At 52.9% G+C, this 17,000-nt stretch overlaps 2 protein-coding genes across 3 annotated transcripts in view; one reads left to right on the top strand and one right to left on the bottom strand.

Annotated features, from left to right (window-relative positions):
* Window positions 1-162: 162 nt before the first annotated feature.
* DLK2 (delta like non-canonical Notch ligand 2) overlaps window positions 163-17,000 on the bottom strand; it is a 50,210-nt gene continuing 33,372 nt past the window's right edge. Inside the window, exons 3-8 of one of the 2 annotated variants that reach the window (XM_069768233.1) lie at window positions 14,356-14,465; window positions 9,105-9,194; window positions 8,268-8,331; window positions 7,482-7,612; window positions 7,098-7,242; window positions 163-4,574 (exon numbers count right to left, since the gene is read on the bottom strand). In XM_069768233.1, the coding sequence (XP_069624334.1) occupies window positions 3,869-4,574; window positions 7,098-7,242; window positions 7,482-7,612; window positions 8,268-8,331; window positions 9,105-9,177 (1,119 nt within the window). In that variant the 5' untranslated portion in view covers window positions 9,178-9,194; window positions 14,356-14,465 and the 3' untranslated portion in view covers window positions 163-3,868. The remainder of the gene's footprint in view (window positions 4,575-7,097; window positions 7,243-7,481; window positions 7,613-8,267; window positions 8,332-9,104; window positions 9,195-14,355; window positions 14,466-17,000) is intronic. The other variant, XM_069768234.1, reaches the window with a different exon arrangement.
* On the top strand, window positions 9,176-10,928 carry LOC138680811 (uncharacterized protein DDB_G0283697-like). The gene is made up of 2 exons (XM_069768059.1): window positions 9,176-9,196; window positions 9,399-10,928. The coding sequence occupies exons 1-2, from the start codon at window positions 9,176-9,178 to the stop codon at window positions 10,926-10,928; spliced, it is 1,551 nt and encodes a 516-aa protein (XP_069624160.1).

Below are 17,000 nucleotides of genomic sequence, written 5' to 3'. Positions count from 1 at the left end.
CATTGTGGCAGGTACAGTACGGGTGATGCTGTGTGGCTGGCACCACACTGGCGACTCTTTGGTGGAGGACAGTACGGGTGGTTCTGCTTGACGGTGACAAGCAGGGGTGTCACTGTGTGGTAGGGACAGTGATGGGGAGAGAGTCATGCATAGTCCTGCATATTTCTGTACATTTTCTGACACGAGTTTATTATACTTAATATTCACATCTTTGGATATAAACGCTGGAGTCCGGTCACATGACTGCCCCTGACAAACGCGCTGGAAATGCATGATCAGACCCATATGTATGACCCCCTGTAAAGTTGTTAGTCTGCCACAACAGCATCTCCTGTAGGGGGCGCCCTCCTTGCGGTCTATACAGTGCCCCAGGGTCTCAGCCTGTAGGGGGCGCCCTCCTCGTGGTCTATACCAGGGGTGTCAAACTGCATTCCTCGAGGGCTGCAAACAGGTCATGTTTTCAGGATTTCCTTAGCATTGCACAAGGCGCTGAAATCATTCTGTGCAGGTGATTAAATTATCACCTGTGCAATGCAAGGAAATCCTGAAAACATGACTTGTTTGCAGCCCTCGAGGAATGCAGTTTGACACCCCTGGTCTATACAGCGCCCCGGGCTCTTAGCCTGTAGGGGGCGCCCTCCTTGCGGTCTATACAGCGCCCCGGGGTCTTAGCCTGTAGGGGGCGCCCTCCTCGTAGTCTATACAGCGCCCTGGGGTCTTAGCCTGTAGGGGGCGCCCTCCTCGTCTATACAGCTCCCCGAGATCTCAGCCTGTTGGGGCCGCCCTCCTCGTGGTCTATACAGTGCCCCGGGATCTTAGCCTGTAGGGGGCGCCCTCCTTGCGGTCTATATAGTGCCCCGGGATCTTAGCCTGTAGGGGGCGCCCTCCTTGCGGTCTATACAGCGCCCCGGGATCTTAGCCTGTAGGGGTCGCCCTCCTCGTCTATACAGCTCCCCGGGGTCTTAGCCTGTAGGAGGCGCCCTCCTCGTGGTCTATATAGTGCCCCGGGGTCTTAGCCTGTAGGAGGCGCCCTCCTCGTGGTCTATATAGTGCCCCGGGGTCTTAGCCTGTAGGAGGCGCCCTCCTCGTCTATACAGCTCCCCGGGGTCTTAGCCTGTAGGAGGCGCCCTCCTCGTGGTCTATATAGTGCCCCGGGGTCTTAGCCTGTAGGAGGCGCCCTCCTCGTGGTCTATATAGTGCCCCGGGGTCTTAGCCTGTAGGGGGCGCTCTCCTCGTGGTCTATATAGTGCCCCGGGGTCTTATCCTGTAGGGGGCGCCCTCCTCGTGGTCTATATAGTGCCCCGGGGTCTTAGCCTGTAGGGGGCGCCCTCCTCGCGGTCTAAACAGTGCCCCGGGGTCTCAGCCTGTAGGGGGCGCCCTCCTCATCTATACAGCTCCCCGGGGTCTCAGCCTGTTGGGGCCGCCCTCCTCGTGGTCTATACAGCGCCCCGGGGTCTTAGCCTGTAGGGGGCGCCCTCCTAGTAGTCTATACAGTGCCCTGGGGTCTCAGCCTGTTGGGGCCGCCCTCCTCGTGGTCTATACAGTGCCCCAGGATCTTAGCCTGTAGGGGGCGCCCTCCTCGTCTATACAGTTCCCCGGGGTCTCAGCCTGTAGGGGGCGCCCTCCTCGTCTATACAGCTCCCCGGGGTCTCAGCCTGTTGGGGCCGCCCTCCTCGTGGTCTATACAGCGCCCCGGGGTCTCAGCCTGTAGGGGGCGCCCTCCTCGTGGTCTATACAGTGCCCTGGGGTCTCAGCCTGTTAGGGCCGCCCTCCTCGTGGTCTATACAGTGCCCTGGGGTCTCAGCCTGTTAGGGCCGCCCTCCTCGTGGTCTATACAGTGCCCTGGGGTCTCAGCCTGTTAGGGCCGCCCTCCTCGTGGTCTATACAGTGCCCCAGGATCTTAGCCTGTAGGGGCCGCCTTCCTCGTGGTCTATACAGTGCCCCGGGGTCTTAGCCTGTAGGGGGCGCCCTCCTCGTCTATACAGCTCCCCGGGGTCTTAGCCTGTAGGGGGCGTCCTCCTCGTGGTCTATACAGTGCCCCAGGATTTTAGCCTGTAGGGGCCGCCCTCCTCGTGGTCTATACAGTGCCCCAGGATCTTAGCCTTTAGGTGGTGCCCTCATCGTGGTCTATATAGTGCCCCGGGGTCTTAGCCTGTAGGAGGCGCCCTCCTCGTCTATACAGCTCCCCGGGGTCTTAGCCTGTAGGGGGCGCCCTCCTCGTCTATACAGCTCCCCGGGGTCTCAGCCTGTTGGGGCCGCCCTCCTCGTGGTCTTTACAGTGCCCCAGGATCTTGGCCTGTAGGGGCCGCCTTCCTCGTGGTCTATACAGTGCCCCAGGATCTTAGCCTGTAGGGGGCGCCCTCCTCGACTATACAGTTCCCCGGGGTCTCAGCCTGTAGGGGACGCCCTCCTTGTGGTCTATACAGTGCCCCAGGATCTTAGCCTTTAGGGGGTGCCCTCCTCGTGGTCTATATAGTGCCCCGGGGTCTTAGCCTGTAGGGGGCGCCCTCCTCGTCTATACAGCTCCCCGGGGTCTCAGCCTGTAGGGGGCGCCCTCCTCGTCTATACAGCTCCCCGGGGTCTTAGCCTGTAGGGGCCGCCTTCCTCGTGGTCTATACAGTGCCCCAGGATCTTGGCCTGTAGGGGCCGCCTTCCTCGTGGTCTATACAGTGCCCCAGGATCTTAGCCTGTAGGGGCCGCCTTCCTCGTGGTCTATACAGTGCCCCAGGATCTTAGCCTGTAGGGGCCGCCTTCCTCGTGGTCTATACAGTGCCCCAGGATCTTGGCCTGTAGGGGCCGCCTTCCTCGTGGTCTATACAGTGCCCCAGGATCTTAGACTGTAGGGGGCGCCCTCCTCGTCTATACAGTTCCCCGGGGTCTCAGCCTGTAGGGGACGCCCTCCTTGTGGTCTATACAGTGCCCCAGGATCTTAGCCTGTAGGGGGCGCCCTCCTCGTCTATACAGTTCCTCGGGGTCTCAGCCTGTTGGTGCCGCCCTCCTCGTGGTCTATACAGCGCCCCGGGATCTAAGCCTTTAGGGGGCACCCTCTTCGTGGTCTATACAGTGCCCCGGGATCTTAGCCTGTAGGGGGCGCCCTCCTCGTCTATACAGTTCCTCGGGGTCTCAGCCTGTTGGTGCCGCCCTCCTCGTGGTCTATACAGTGCCCCGGGATCTAAGCCTTTAGGGGGCACCCTCTTCGTGGTCTATACAGTGCCCCGGGATCTTAGCCTGTAGGGGGCGCCCTCCTCGTCTATACAGCGCCCCGGGGTCTCATCCTATAGCGGGCATCCTTCTAGTTGTCTATGCAGCCCCCTGGTTTTTGCCCTGCAGATGACGCCCTCCTCACATGATGGTCACCATAGTCTTGTTCATCCTGATCTTCCTTGTTTATGAATAAATTGGCAGGATTCCAGACATTTCCGGGGCAAAAGAAAAGAAGAAGTTGGGAAAGCATGTAAGTACATAACAATGCCAATGTCTCAGGGTGACCCCCTGATCAGCAGGGTCATGGCGTCCACCAGCACAAAGTCTTCATACAAGAGGCGACGCGGAGAACAACACTCGTGTTGTGGGTTTGGGTGGGTTCTCCCAGTGTTCCACAGAAAGTCTTCACCTTTCAAACTCAAAGTGACCACATGGCGCTGTGCGTAGAGGAGGTTCCTAGACCATAGGGGGTCAGCGGGGCACCGATCCTGTGGGGGGAAAGAGAGGGGCTCCCGCTTAATATGAAGGTATTTGGTCCTCACACCCCTCCTATCACACTGGAGTACTCCTGTGACCCCCGAGTCTACATGCTTGGGCCCAGATAAATATCTACGGTCAGAGACTCCACAGCATGTCTGAGGCTGCCATCATGTACACTGGTCGCTCACAACTCTGTGGTCTTCCCATGCTCTTGTGATGTCCCCTGACACTGCTGATAATGAGTCTTGGTGTCTGGTGAGGACTGGTGACCCCGACATGTGGCTCTCCGGTTTCGGTGTCTCACCACCAGCAGAACAGTGAGGAAAATCACCAGGACCGTTAAGACTCCTAGCACGGCAATCGTGACAAGCTGCAGGTCGCTGAGCCCGTGTTCCCTTTGAGTCACCACCTCCTTTACAGAGATCTTGAAGTGCCCGGTCTTCATGGTGGAGCCAGGACCCCACCTGTTGCTACTGACTGTCCTCTCTGGAGGGGCTGAGGGGGCCCGGGCTATTGCTGATGTTCTAGTATCATATTCCCACGTGGGCCTGGGAATGGGAACCTCACAGGACTTTCCACTAAACCCACCAGGACAGTAGCACTCGTAGTCTCCGACTCGATCATAGCACTTCCCGCCATTGAGACATGGCTGCCCAGCGCAATCATCAATGTTGACTGTGCAGAAGCGTCCCTGGAAGCCGTGAGGGCACTCGCATGAGAAGCGGTTCACCCCATCGATACAGGTGGCCCCATTAGCGCATGGGCGCATCAGGCAATCATCAACATCTGTCTCACATAGCCGCCCCACGTAACCGGCCAAACATCGGCATGTGAAGGTCTCCGCGTAGCCCCCTTTGTCCTGGCACGTTCCAAAATGCAGGCATGGAAACCTGGACAAGGAGAAATATTATCAACAGCGGTCCAACAAGGAACTGTAACCAAAGCCACGGAGGTCAGACAGCCTAAGCGATTCACGCACTGACCTATCGTCTCTGATCCGGGCACTGATTTATCATGTCTAGCAGTGTGGCTCCTGCACCAGTCTGTCATCTCAAGCGTCGCAGTCCCAGCACAATCTATCTTTAACGGCACGGTCCCAGCACAATCTATCGTCTCTAGCGTCGCAGTCCCGGCACAATCTATCGTCTCTAGCGGCACGATCCTGGCACAATCTATCGTCTCTAGCGTCGCAGTCCCGGCACAATCTATCGTCTCTAGCGTCGCAGTCCCAGCACAATCTATCTTCTCTAACGGCACTCTCGGCACAATCTATCGTCTCTAGCGTCGCAGTCCCGGCACAATCTATCGTCTCTAGCGTCGCAGTCCCGGCACAATCTATCGTCTCTAGCAGCACGCTCCCGGCACAATCTATCGTCTCTAGCGTCGCAGTCCGGGCACAATCTATAGTCTCTAGCGTCGCAGTCCCAGCACAATCTATCGTCTCTAGCGTCGCAGTCCCAGCACAATCTATCTTCTCTAACGGCACGATCCCGGCACAATCTATCGTCTCTAGCATCGCAGTCCCAGCACAATCTATCTTCTCTAACGGCACGATCCCGGCACAATCTATCGTCTCTAGCGTCGCAGTCCCAGCACAATCTATCGTCTCTAGCGTCGCAGTCCCAGCACAATCTATCTTCTCTAACGGCACGATCCTGGCACAATCTATCGTCTCTAGCGTCGCAGTCCCGGCACAATCTATCGTCTCTAGCGTCGCAGTCCCAGCACAATCTATCTTCTCTAACGGCACGATCCTGGCACAATCTATCTTCTCTAACGGCACGATCCCGGCACAATCGATCGTCTCTAGCGTCGCAGTCCCGGCACAATCTATAGTCTCTAGCGTCGCAGTCCCGGCACAATCTATCGTCTCTAGCAGCACACTCCCGGCACAATCTATCGTCTCTAGCGTCGCAGTCCCGGCACAATCTATAGTCTCTAGCGTCGCAGTCCCAGCACAATCTATCGTCTCTAGCGTCGCAGTCCCAGCACAATCTATCGTCTCTAGCGTCGCAGTCCCAGCACAATCTATCTTCTCTAACGGCACGATCCCGGCACAATCTATCGTCTCTAGCGTCGCAGTCCCAGCACAATCTATCTTCTCTAACGGCACGATCCCGGCACAATCTATCGTCTCTAGCGTCGCAGTCCCAGCACAATCTATCGTCTCTAGCGTCGCAGTCCCGGCACAATCTATAGTCTCTAGCGTCGCAGTCCCGGCACAATCTATTGTCTCTAGCGTCGCAGTCCCGGCACAATCTATCGTCTCTAGCAGCACACTCCCGGCACAATCTATCGTCTCTAGCGTCGCAGTCCCGGCACAATCTATAGTCTCTAGCGTCGCAGTCCCAGCACAATCTATCGTCTCTAGCGTCGCAGTCCCAGCACAATCTATCGTCTCTAGCGTCGCAGTCCCAGCACAATCTATCTTCTCTAACGGCACGATCCCGGCACAATCTATCGTCTCTAGCGTCGCAGTCCCAGCACAATCTATCTTCTCTAACGGCACGATCCCGGCACAATCTATCGTCTCTAGCGTCGCAGTCCCAGCACAATCTATCGTCTCTAACGGCACGATCCCGGCACAATCTATCGTCTCTAGCGTCGCAGTCCCGGCACAATCTATCGTCTCTAACGGCACGATCCCGGCACAATCGATCGTCTCTAGCGTCGCAGTCCCGGCACAATCTATTGTCTCTAACGGCACGCTCCCAGCACAATCTATCGTCTCTAGCGTCGCAGTCCCAGCACAATCTATCGTCTCTAGCGTCGCAGTCCTGGCACAATCGATCGTCTCTAGCGTCGCAGTCCCGGCACAATCTATTGTCTCTAACGGCACGCTCCCAGCACAATCTATCGTCTCTAGCGTCGCAGTCCCAGCACAATCTATCGTCTCTAGCGTCGCAGTCCTGGCACAATCTATCGTCTCTAGCGTCGCAGTCCCAGCACAATCTATCGTCTCTAACGGCACGATCCCGGCACAATCTATCGTCTCTAGCGTCGCAGTCCCAGCACAATCTATCGTCTCTAGCGTCGCAGTCCCAGCACAATCTATCATCTCTAACGGCACGATCCCGGCACAATCTATTGTCTCTAGCGTCGCAGTCCCAGCACAATCTATCGTCTCTAACGGCACGATCCCGGCACAATCTATCGTCTCTAGCGTCGCAGTCCCGGCACAATCTATCGTCTCTAGCGTCGCAGTCCCGGCACGATCTATCGTCTAACGGCACGGTCCCAGCACAATCTATTATCTCTAGTGGCACGGTCCCAGCATTGATCTGCAGTGATCTAGTGGATTGATCCTAAGGTCGTTTTCTAGCTCCATGCCTAAAATAATACTTGATGGTGGAATGATAATTTGTTACAATGTGTCAGTATAGAGTGGTGTCGGAGAACGCTCGGACTCTTACCCTTCCGTCTCACAGGGGCCTCTCTTGAGTTCACAGTTCCTCCCATAGAAGGATTCTGGGCAGTTACAGGAGTAATCGCCCTCAGCAGTAATGTCACATTCTGCTGCATTCTGGCAGGGACTGGAGCGCTCACAGATGTGCAGATCTGTAGAGACAAGAGGTAATGACGGTGACAGTGGTGATGATGAGGGTTTAGTGACTGATTACCATCGAGCCTGCAGACTCCGGGAGGTTTTCTACAGTCACCCCGAATCCTGCTGATGGCCAATGTGTCCTGATATAAGTGGTCTATTTGTGGCACAGCCTCACCCGCTGTGAGAGCGGTGAACCCCGACACCGGCAGCCTCCCTTATAACCCGGACATTATAATGATGGTGACCTCACCCTTGTCACAAAACTTCCCGGCCCAGCCGATCAGACACATGCACTGCCAGGGCTGGTGGCACACACCGTGGACGCAGCCTGGCATCCTCACACAGTCCTCACAGAACGGACCGTCCCAGCCGGGATCACACCTGCCAAAAAGAAGGTCAGAGGGTCACAGTGCAGAATGACCTGAACGCCGGAGCTATGAGTATATGGTATAATAAAAAAACCTTGCACTCAACTGGATGCTTTTAGTGCTAAATTTATTGTAGTAGTAGTACCCAAACGCGGTGGACACCGCGTCTGCTGGCAGCTTCACACACATCTTCCCGCCTATCCAGTACTGGCCACACATATTCGGCTTTAACCTAAGACGCTGCCTCTTTTAGTGCCCCATGACCGTATGGTCTCACATTCTACACAATAGTACGTTTACTGATGAAGGTCCATTGTTCAGGACCGAAACGTTTGGGTACTACTACTACAATAAATTTAGCACTAAAAGCATCCAGTTGAGTGCAAGGTTTTTTTATTATACTACTCAAGGTGTGGGAACCTAACCTTAGCACCACCTTACCAGTAGTGCATACGGTCATTTTGTTTGCTATGAGTATATGGGACACCCTGCTGGTTTACTGTGCATTGCTGGGCGTGTGGATTCCCTACGTCAGATTTCACGGTCTCGCGGTGCAGATTTGTGAGTGCAGCACTCGAGCTGGCGTCTCTAAACTGCACAAAGGTACTGATGGGGTTAGGAGGAGGCCGTACAGAATGCTGCCCCCTCGTCTATCACCCTGTACTGACCTGCACACGCCGTCCTCGTCACAGTGTCCGTGGTACAGGTCACACCGCTCCGCGCACTCGTCACCTGAAAGAAGAGACACCGCAAGTGACCTCAACGTGACACTATGGGGTGGCCCAGCAGGTGATTTACACCAAGTATCAATGGGCGCAGCTTATTAATGTGAAAATAAAAGGCGAGATGGTTGAGGAAATGGGATGAAATCGGCATAGAAACATTGGGCGGAGCAGAATCTGGGGGCAAAATGCCAGTGACCCCGAAAATCTCTCCCACTGTCGGCTGTGCCAAGTGCTGGGATGCAGTACCTCCTCCCGGCCAGTGGTGCATCCTGTAGATACTGTACGTCACATGCTCCAACCATGAGAGAGATCACGGACACAAGCGGAAAAGACAGGACCCATCACTGCAGCCCGAGAATCACAGCAAGATGGCCTCACTGGTGGGACAGAAGCTGCTCCATGGGGGAGCGGTGGGTCTGCCGCAAAGCGTGTCCACGTATCACCCATGTGAGCCCACACAGTGGATTAGTACCATATTCTTCCCAGATGATGGCGCTATCATTGTTCACTGATACTAGTCAATCATTTGTCCTGCCAACTTTTCTCCAGCCACATCCAGAGCTGCAGGTGACATTCTGGTGGCTTCCTGGTACCAGAAAGCCGTGCACTGTTGGAACGAAAATAACCCCAGGCTAGACTTGGAGGTGAAACTAAATCACTATTTCCAAGGGAAATTTGCAAAATTGTGATTGCAGCTCTGGATGTGACTGCAGAAGTCACAAAGTCCAAAATCAGGCAAAACCACTAAAAGAAATTACAAAACAGAAAAAGTTTAATCACCTTGTACTGAAGTCTGGAAGATGAGCAGGACCCAACAGAAGGTGGAAAGCAGGAGTGGGGGGCACCAGAGCATGGTCAGCACTGCAAAGTCTGTGAAAAGAGAACATACCAGTTGTTATCTCACATCCTCCACCCCATCTGCATCAGAGAATCACTGAGCGCTCAGGAGACAACACGGAGCCTCACAGACAGGACAAGAAGCCTCATAGAACGCACAGGAGAGGACAAGGAGGATCACAGAGCACACAGGAGAGGACAAAGAGGATCACAGGACACAGAAGACAAGGATCATAGAGCACACTGGAGAGGACAAAGAGGATCACAGGACACAAGACAAGGAGATCACAGAGCACACTGGAGAGGACAAGGAGGATCACAGAGCACACAGGAGAGGACAAAGAGGATCACAGGACACAAGACAAGGAGATCACAGAGCACACTGGAGAGGACAAGGAGGATCACAGAGCACACTGGAGAGGACAAAGAGGATCACAGGACACAGAAGACCAGGAGGATCACAGACCACACAGGAGAGGACAAAGGATCACAGAGCACACTGGAGAGGACAAAGAGGATCACAGAGCACACAGGAGAGGACAAAGAGGATCACAGGACACAGAAGACAAGGAGGATCACAGAGCACACAGGAGAGGACAAAGGATCACAGAGCACACTGGAGAGGACAAAGAGGATCACAGGACACAGAAGACAAGGATCATAGAGCACACTGGAGAGGACAAAGAGGATCACAGGACACAAGACAAGGAGATCACAGAGCACACTGGAGAGGACAAGGAGGATCACAGAGCACACAGGAGAGGACAAAGAGGATCACAGGACACAAGACAAGGAGATCACAGCACACTGGAGAGGACAAGGAGGATCACAGAGCACACTGGAGAGGACAAAGAGGATCACAGGACACAGAAGACCAGGAGGATCACAGACCACACAGGAGAGGACAAAGGATCACAGAGCACACTGGAGAGGACAAAGAGGATCACAGAGCACACAGGAGAGGACAAAGAGGATCACAGGACACAGAAGACAAGGAGGATCACAGAGCACACAGGAGAGGACAAAGGATCACAGAGCACACTGGAGAGGACAAAGAGGATCACAGGACACAGAAGACCAGGAGGATCACAGACCACACAGGAGAGGACAAAGGATCACAGAGCACACAGGAGAGGACAAAGGATCACAGAGCACACAGGAGAGGACAAAGGATCACAGAGCACACTGGAGAGGACAAAGAGGATCACAGGACACAGAAGACCAGGAGGATCACAGACCACACAGGAGAGGAGGAGGATCACAGGATACAGGAGAGGACAAAGAATCACAGGACACAAGATGAGGAGGATCACAGAGCACACTGGAGAGGACAAAAAGGATCGCAGGACACAAGACAAGGAGATCACAGGACACAGGAGAGGACAAGGAGGATCACAGGATACAGAAGACAAGGAGGATCACAGAGCACACAGGAGAGACCAAGGAGCCACACAACCTGCGCAGGAGAGGACAAGGAGGATGACAGCATATAGAGGACAAGGCGGATCACAGAGCACACAGGAGAGGACAAATAGGATCACAGAGCACGCAGGAGAGGACAAAGAAGATCATAGGACACAGAAGACAAGGACACAGGAGAGGACAAGAAGGATCACTGAGCACACAGGAGAGAACAAGAAGGATCACAGAGAGCACAGGAGAAGAAAAGGAGGATCACAGAGCACCCAGGAGAGAACAAGGAGCCACACAGCTTGCGTAAGAGAGGACAAAGAGGATGACAGAGCACACAGGAGAGGACAAAGATGATCACAGGACACATAAGACAAGGAGGATCACAGAGCACACTGGAGAGGACAAAGAGGATCACAGCACACTGGAGAGGACAAAGGATCGCAGGACAAGGACACAGGAGAGGACAAGGAGGATGAGAGCACACAGGAGAGAACAAGGAGGATCACAGGACACAGATGACAAGGACGACACAGGAGTGGACAAGGAGGATCACAGGGCACAGAAGACTAGGACACAGGAGAGGACAAGAAGGATCACAGCGCAGGAGAAGACAAGCAGGATCACAGAGCGCCCAGGAGAGAACAAGGAGCCACACAGGGTGCGCAAGAGAGGACAAAGAGGATGACAGAGCACACAGGAGAGGACACGGAGGATCACAGAGCACACAGGAGAGGACAAAGAGGATCACAGGACACAGGTGAGGACAAGGAGAATCACAGAGCAGGCAGAAGAGAACAAGAAGGCTCACAGAGCACGCAGGAGAGGACAAGGAGAATTACTGAGCATGCAGCAGAGAACAAAGGATCAGAGAGCACGCAGCAGAGGACAAGGAGGATCACAGAGCACACAGGAGAGGACAAGGAGCCTCACAGAGCACAAACACGTGAGAACAAGGAGGATGACAGCACACAGGAGAGGATTAGGAGGATCACCGAGCACACAGGAGAGGACAAGGAGGATCAGAGAGCATGCAGGAAAAAACAAGGACGATCACAGAGCACGCAGGAGAGAACAATCAGGATCACAGAGCGCGCAGCAGAGTACAAGGAGAATCCCAGTACGCAGGAAAGGACAAGGAGGCTCACAGAGCACGCAGGAGAGAACCAGGAGCTTCAGAGAGCACGCAGGAGAGAACCAGGAGCTTCAGAGAGCACGCAGGAGAGAACATGAATCTTCACAAAGCATGCAGGAGAGAACAAGGAGAATCACAGAGCGTGCAGGAGAGAACAAGAAAAATCACAGAGCGTGCAGGAGAGAACAAGGAGAATCACCGTGCACGCAGGAGAGGACAAGGAGGATCATAGAGATCAAGGAGTATCACAGCAAAAAGGAGGATCACAGCACACCGGAGAGAACATGGAGCTTCACAGAGCACACAGCAGAGAACAAGGAGGATCAGAGAGCATAGGCGAAGACAAGAAGCCTCAGAGAGCACCCAGGAGAGAACACAGAGCCTCATAGAACACCCAGGAGAGAATACAGAGCCTCACAGAGCACCCAGGAGAGAATACAGAGCCTCATAGAACACCCAGGAGAAAACACAGAGCCTCACAGGACACGCAGGAGAAAGCACAGAGCACCCAGGAGAGAATACAGGACCTCAGAGAGCACTGAGGGTAGAATACGGAGCCTCACAGAGCACCCAGGAGAGAATACAGAGCGCCCAGGAGAGAACAGAGCCTCACAGAGCACCCAGGAGAGAACAGCGCCTCACAGAGCACCCAGGAGAGAATACAGAGCCTCACAGAGCACCCGGGAGAGAATACAGAGCCTCACAGAACACCCAGGAGAGAATACAGAGCCTCACAGAGCACCCAGGGGAGAATACAGAGCCTCACAGAGCACCCAGGGGAGAATACAGCACTCACAGAGCACCCAGGGGAGAATACAGAGCCTCACAGAGCACCCAGGGGAGAATACAGAGCCTCACAGAGCACCCAGGGGAGAATACAGAGCACCAAGGAGAGAATACAGAGCCGCACAGAGCACCCAGGAGAGAATACAGAGCCTCACAGAGCACCCAGGGGAGAATACAGAGCCGCACAGAGCACCCAGGAGAGAATACAGAGCCTCACAGAGCACCCAGGGGAGAATACAGAACCTCACAGAGCACCCGGGAGAGAATACAGAGCCTCACAGAACACCCAGGAGAGAATACAGAGCCTCACAGAGCACCCAGGAGAGAATACAGAGCCTCACAGAACACCCAGGAGAGAATACAGAGCCTCACAGAGCACCCAGGGGAGAATACAGAGCCTCACAGAGCACCCAGGGGAGAATACAGCACTCACAGAGCACCCAGGGGAGAATACAGAGCCTCACAGAGCACCCAGGGGAGAATACAGAGCCTCACAGAGCACCCAGGGAAGAATACAGAGCCGCACAGAGCACCCAGGAGAGAATACAGAGCCTCACAGAGCACCCAGGGGAGAATACAGAGCCGCACAGAGCACCCAGGAGAGAATACAGAGCCTCACAGAGCACCCAGGGGAGAATACAGAACCTCACAGAGCACCCAGGGGAGAATACAGAGCCTCACAGAGCAGTCAGAAGAAAATACAGAGCCTCACAGAAAACCCAGGGGAGAATACAGAGCCTCACAGAGCATCTAGGAGAGAATACAGAACCTCACAGAGCACCCAGGGGAGAATACAGAGCACCAAGGAGAGAATACAGAGCCGCACAGAGCACCCAGGAGAGAATACAGAGCACAAAGGAGAGAATACAGAGCCTCACAGAGCACCCAGGGGAGAATACAGAACCTCACAGAGCACCCAGGGGAGAATACAGAGCAGTCAGAAGAAAATACAGAGCCTCACAGAAAACTCAGGGGAGAATACAGAGCCTCACAGAGCACCTAGGAGAGAATACAGAACCTCACAGAGCACCCAGGGGAGAATACAGAGCACCAAGGAGAGAATACAGAGCCGCACAGAGCACCCAGGAGAGAATACAGAGCACAAAGGAGAGAATACAGAGCCTCACAGAGCACCCAGGAGAGAATACAGAACCTCACAGAGCACCCAGGGGAGAATACAGAGCACCCAGGGGAGAATACAGAGCCTCACAGAGCACCCAGGGGAGAATACAGAGCCTCACAGAGCAGTCAGAAGAAAATAGAGCCTCGCACAGGACCCAGGACAGAACACGGTGCCTCGCACAGGGCCCAGGTGTCTGTAATACAAAACCACTGACAGATGTGACTGTCTGATGTGACGGGCACCTTGCACTTCATCTTCTGTATTGGATGGTGGAGACCATGGAGAAGGTCTCACAGTCTGATGGAGTCCGTCACATGAGAGGCACCCAAGGGTCACCATCTGTCCAGAAATTCCAGGACAGTCCATAATAAAATAATTAAGGCGTTCGAGATTTTTTTGAAGTTGAAGAAACTTGGACACATTATTGTGACTGTAATTACCATCATTTTACGGTTCACAGTGATGGCGGCGGATGTGATTTCAGGATCATGGGCTGCAGAGGCCGATCACTCAAGATTATGATTTATTATGGATTGACAATGTGTCTGCAAAAAATATTGTCTGTCCCTCAGAAAAAATAGACAAGTTGACAACCCTGGCTGTGACGGTGGTCCTAGACTGTGGTCCCTGAACATGTGGACTGATGGCTGCTCTGGAGGATGCACAGATACAGATGTCTTGGCTGTTGGGGAGGTTGTATGGTCAGACACTTCTTATGGGGTCAATGTCGAGACTCCTACCTTCAGAAGGACACAGTGACGGTCCTGCAGATCACGGTCAGAAGTGCAGGGAGGGCCCCATCCTTAGAACTGTCACGGTTTATGGATCCAGTTTACACGTCTCAGGTCTCCTTATGGATCAGAGATGAGAATTAGTGGATGACCATCAAAACATTCAACATACAGATGTGTGGGAGGACGGGATGTAAGGGTCCCCAGAGCGCAGGGGCCCCCACGTCCCCAGAGTGAAGCCACAGTCTTATTAATACAGATGTGGCATGGCAGTATACTGTATGGGACTTGTTTCCCTGTGACAGCTCACTTCTGCTGCCTTTAATTCCTCTGAATTTCTAGATCTCTGCATGCTGTCATTGAATAGAATCATTCAGTCACTATACGGATGTACAATGTCCAGCGATGCCGCCTGCAGGTGCACTCACGTCACAGCCAGCCATATCTGTGCCACTTTAGCCTCTCGGCAGCTGGGAGTTTTTGTGATCAGTCAGTGGCTTGTGCTCAGCAGATGTGTCCTGTGGACACATATCTGCAGATGACAGTGACACATAATATTGGCCCCAGGCAGGGCCACAGGGTGAGCCTGGCTGCCCGTCAAGCTATTACTGCTCACAGCCGAGAGGATGTTCTATGATAACAGCATGGCAGCCAAATGGGAAAGGGGTGAATCCCAGACATTCCACGTAATGGAGGCCACAGCAGCAACCACCAGTGCTCAGACACAGGTCACACGGTATGGACATCTGTCCTGTGCGTGACCATCGAAGACCTGAGGAGATTCAACCATTCTGATGTTCTGTAACCGAGAGTTGTGTAGTGTCACCCAGGATCCCAAACCACACTGGGACAGCACACTGCAAAATACACCCAGCTTTATCACAAAATACACCCTAATATAAAGGAATAGTACACCTGACTGTACCACAAACTACACCATAGTATAAAGGACAGTACACCCAACTACCACAAAATACACCCTAGTATAAAGGACTGTACACCTGACTGTACCACAAACTACACCATAGTATGTAGGACAGTACACCTAACTACCACAAAATACACCCTAGTATAAAGGACAGTACACCTGACTGTACCACAAACTACACCCTAGTATAAAGGACAGTACACCTGACTGTACCACAAACAACACCCTAGTATAAAGGACAGTACACCTGACTGTACCACAAAATACTCCCTAGTATAAAGGACAGTACACCTAACTACCACTAAATACACCCTAGTATAAAGGACAGTACACCTGACTGTACCACAAACTACACCCTAGTATAAAGGACAGTACACCTGACTGTACCACAAACTACACCCTAGTATAAAGGACAGTACACTTGACTACCACAAACTACACCCTAGTATAAAGGACAGTACACCTGACTGTACCACAAAATACTCCCTAGTATAAAGGACAGTACACCTGACTGTACCACAAAATACTCCCTAGTATAAAGGACAGTACACCTAACTACCACTAAATACACCCTAGTATAAAGGACAGTACACCTGACTGTACCACAAACTACACCCTAGTATAAAGGACAGTACACCTGACTGTACCACAAACTACACCCTAGTATAAAGGACAGTACACCTGACTGTACCACAAACTACACCCTAGTATAAAGGACAGTACACTTGACTACCACAAACTACACCCTTGTATAAAGGACAGTACACCTGACCGTACCACAAACTACACCCTAGTATAAAGGACAGTACACCTGACTGTACCACAAAATACACCCTAGTATATAGGACAGTACACCTGACTGTACCACAAACTACACAAAGTATATAGGACAGTACACCTGACTGAACCACAAACTACACCTGGCTGTACCACAAAATACACCCTAGTTAGTGATGAGCGAGTATACTCGTTGCTTGGGTTTTCCAGAGCACGCTCGGGTGGTCTCCCAAGTATTTATGACTGCTTGGAGATTTAGTTTTCATTGCCTCAGCTGCATGATTTACAGTTGATAGACAGCTTGAATACATGTGGGGATTCCCTAGCAACCAGGCAACCCCCACATGTACTCAGACTGGCTAATAGCTGTAAATCATGCAACTGCGTCAACAAAAATTAAATCTCCGAGCAGTTACAAATACTCAGAGACCACCCGAGCGTGCTCGGGAAAACCCGAGCAACGAGCACACTCGCTCATCATTAACCCTAGTATATAGGATAGTACACCTGACAGTACTACAAAATACACACTAGTATAAAGGACAGAACACCTGACTGTACCACAAACTACACCCGACTATACCGCAAAATACACCCTAGAATAAAGGACAGTACACCTGACTACCACAAAATACACCATAGTATATAGGACAGTACACCTGACAGTACCACAAAATACTCCCGGCTATACCGCAAAATACACCCTAGTATGAAGGACAGCACACCTGATTTACCACAACACACCTGAATGTATCGCAAATATCCCCCAGTATAAAGGACAGAACACCTGACTGTACCTCAAAATACACCCTAGTATAAGGAACAGAATGCCCAACTGTACCATAAAATATCCCGTAGTACAAAGGACAGTACATCTGACTGTACCACAAAATACACCTTAATGTATAGGACAGTACACCTGACTGTACCACAAAATACACCTTAGCAT

Source organism: Ranitomeya imitator, chromosome 5 (assembly GCF_032444005.1).
Source record: "Ranitomeya imitator isolate aRanImi1 chromosome 5, aRanImi1.pri, whole genome shotgun sequence".
In the NCBI taxonomy this organism is placed as follows: domain Eukaryota; kingdom Metazoa; phylum Chordata; class Amphibia; order Anura; family Dendrobatidae; genus Ranitomeya; species Ranitomeya imitator.
Note: the sequence above shows the minus strand (reverse complement) of the source record. Positions and strands in the feature narration are given on the sequence as shown.

What these genes read in the sequence shown, in the direction of transcription:
- LOC138680811 (XM_069768059.1), top strand. Translation starts at nt 9,176, where the DNA reads ATGGTCAGCACTGCAAAGTCT. An exon ending in TGGTCAGCACTGCAAAGTCT is followed by an intron (nt 9,197 to 9,398) that starts GTGAAAAGAGAA and finishes CAAGGATCATAG; the next exon opens with AGCACACTGGAGAGGACAAA.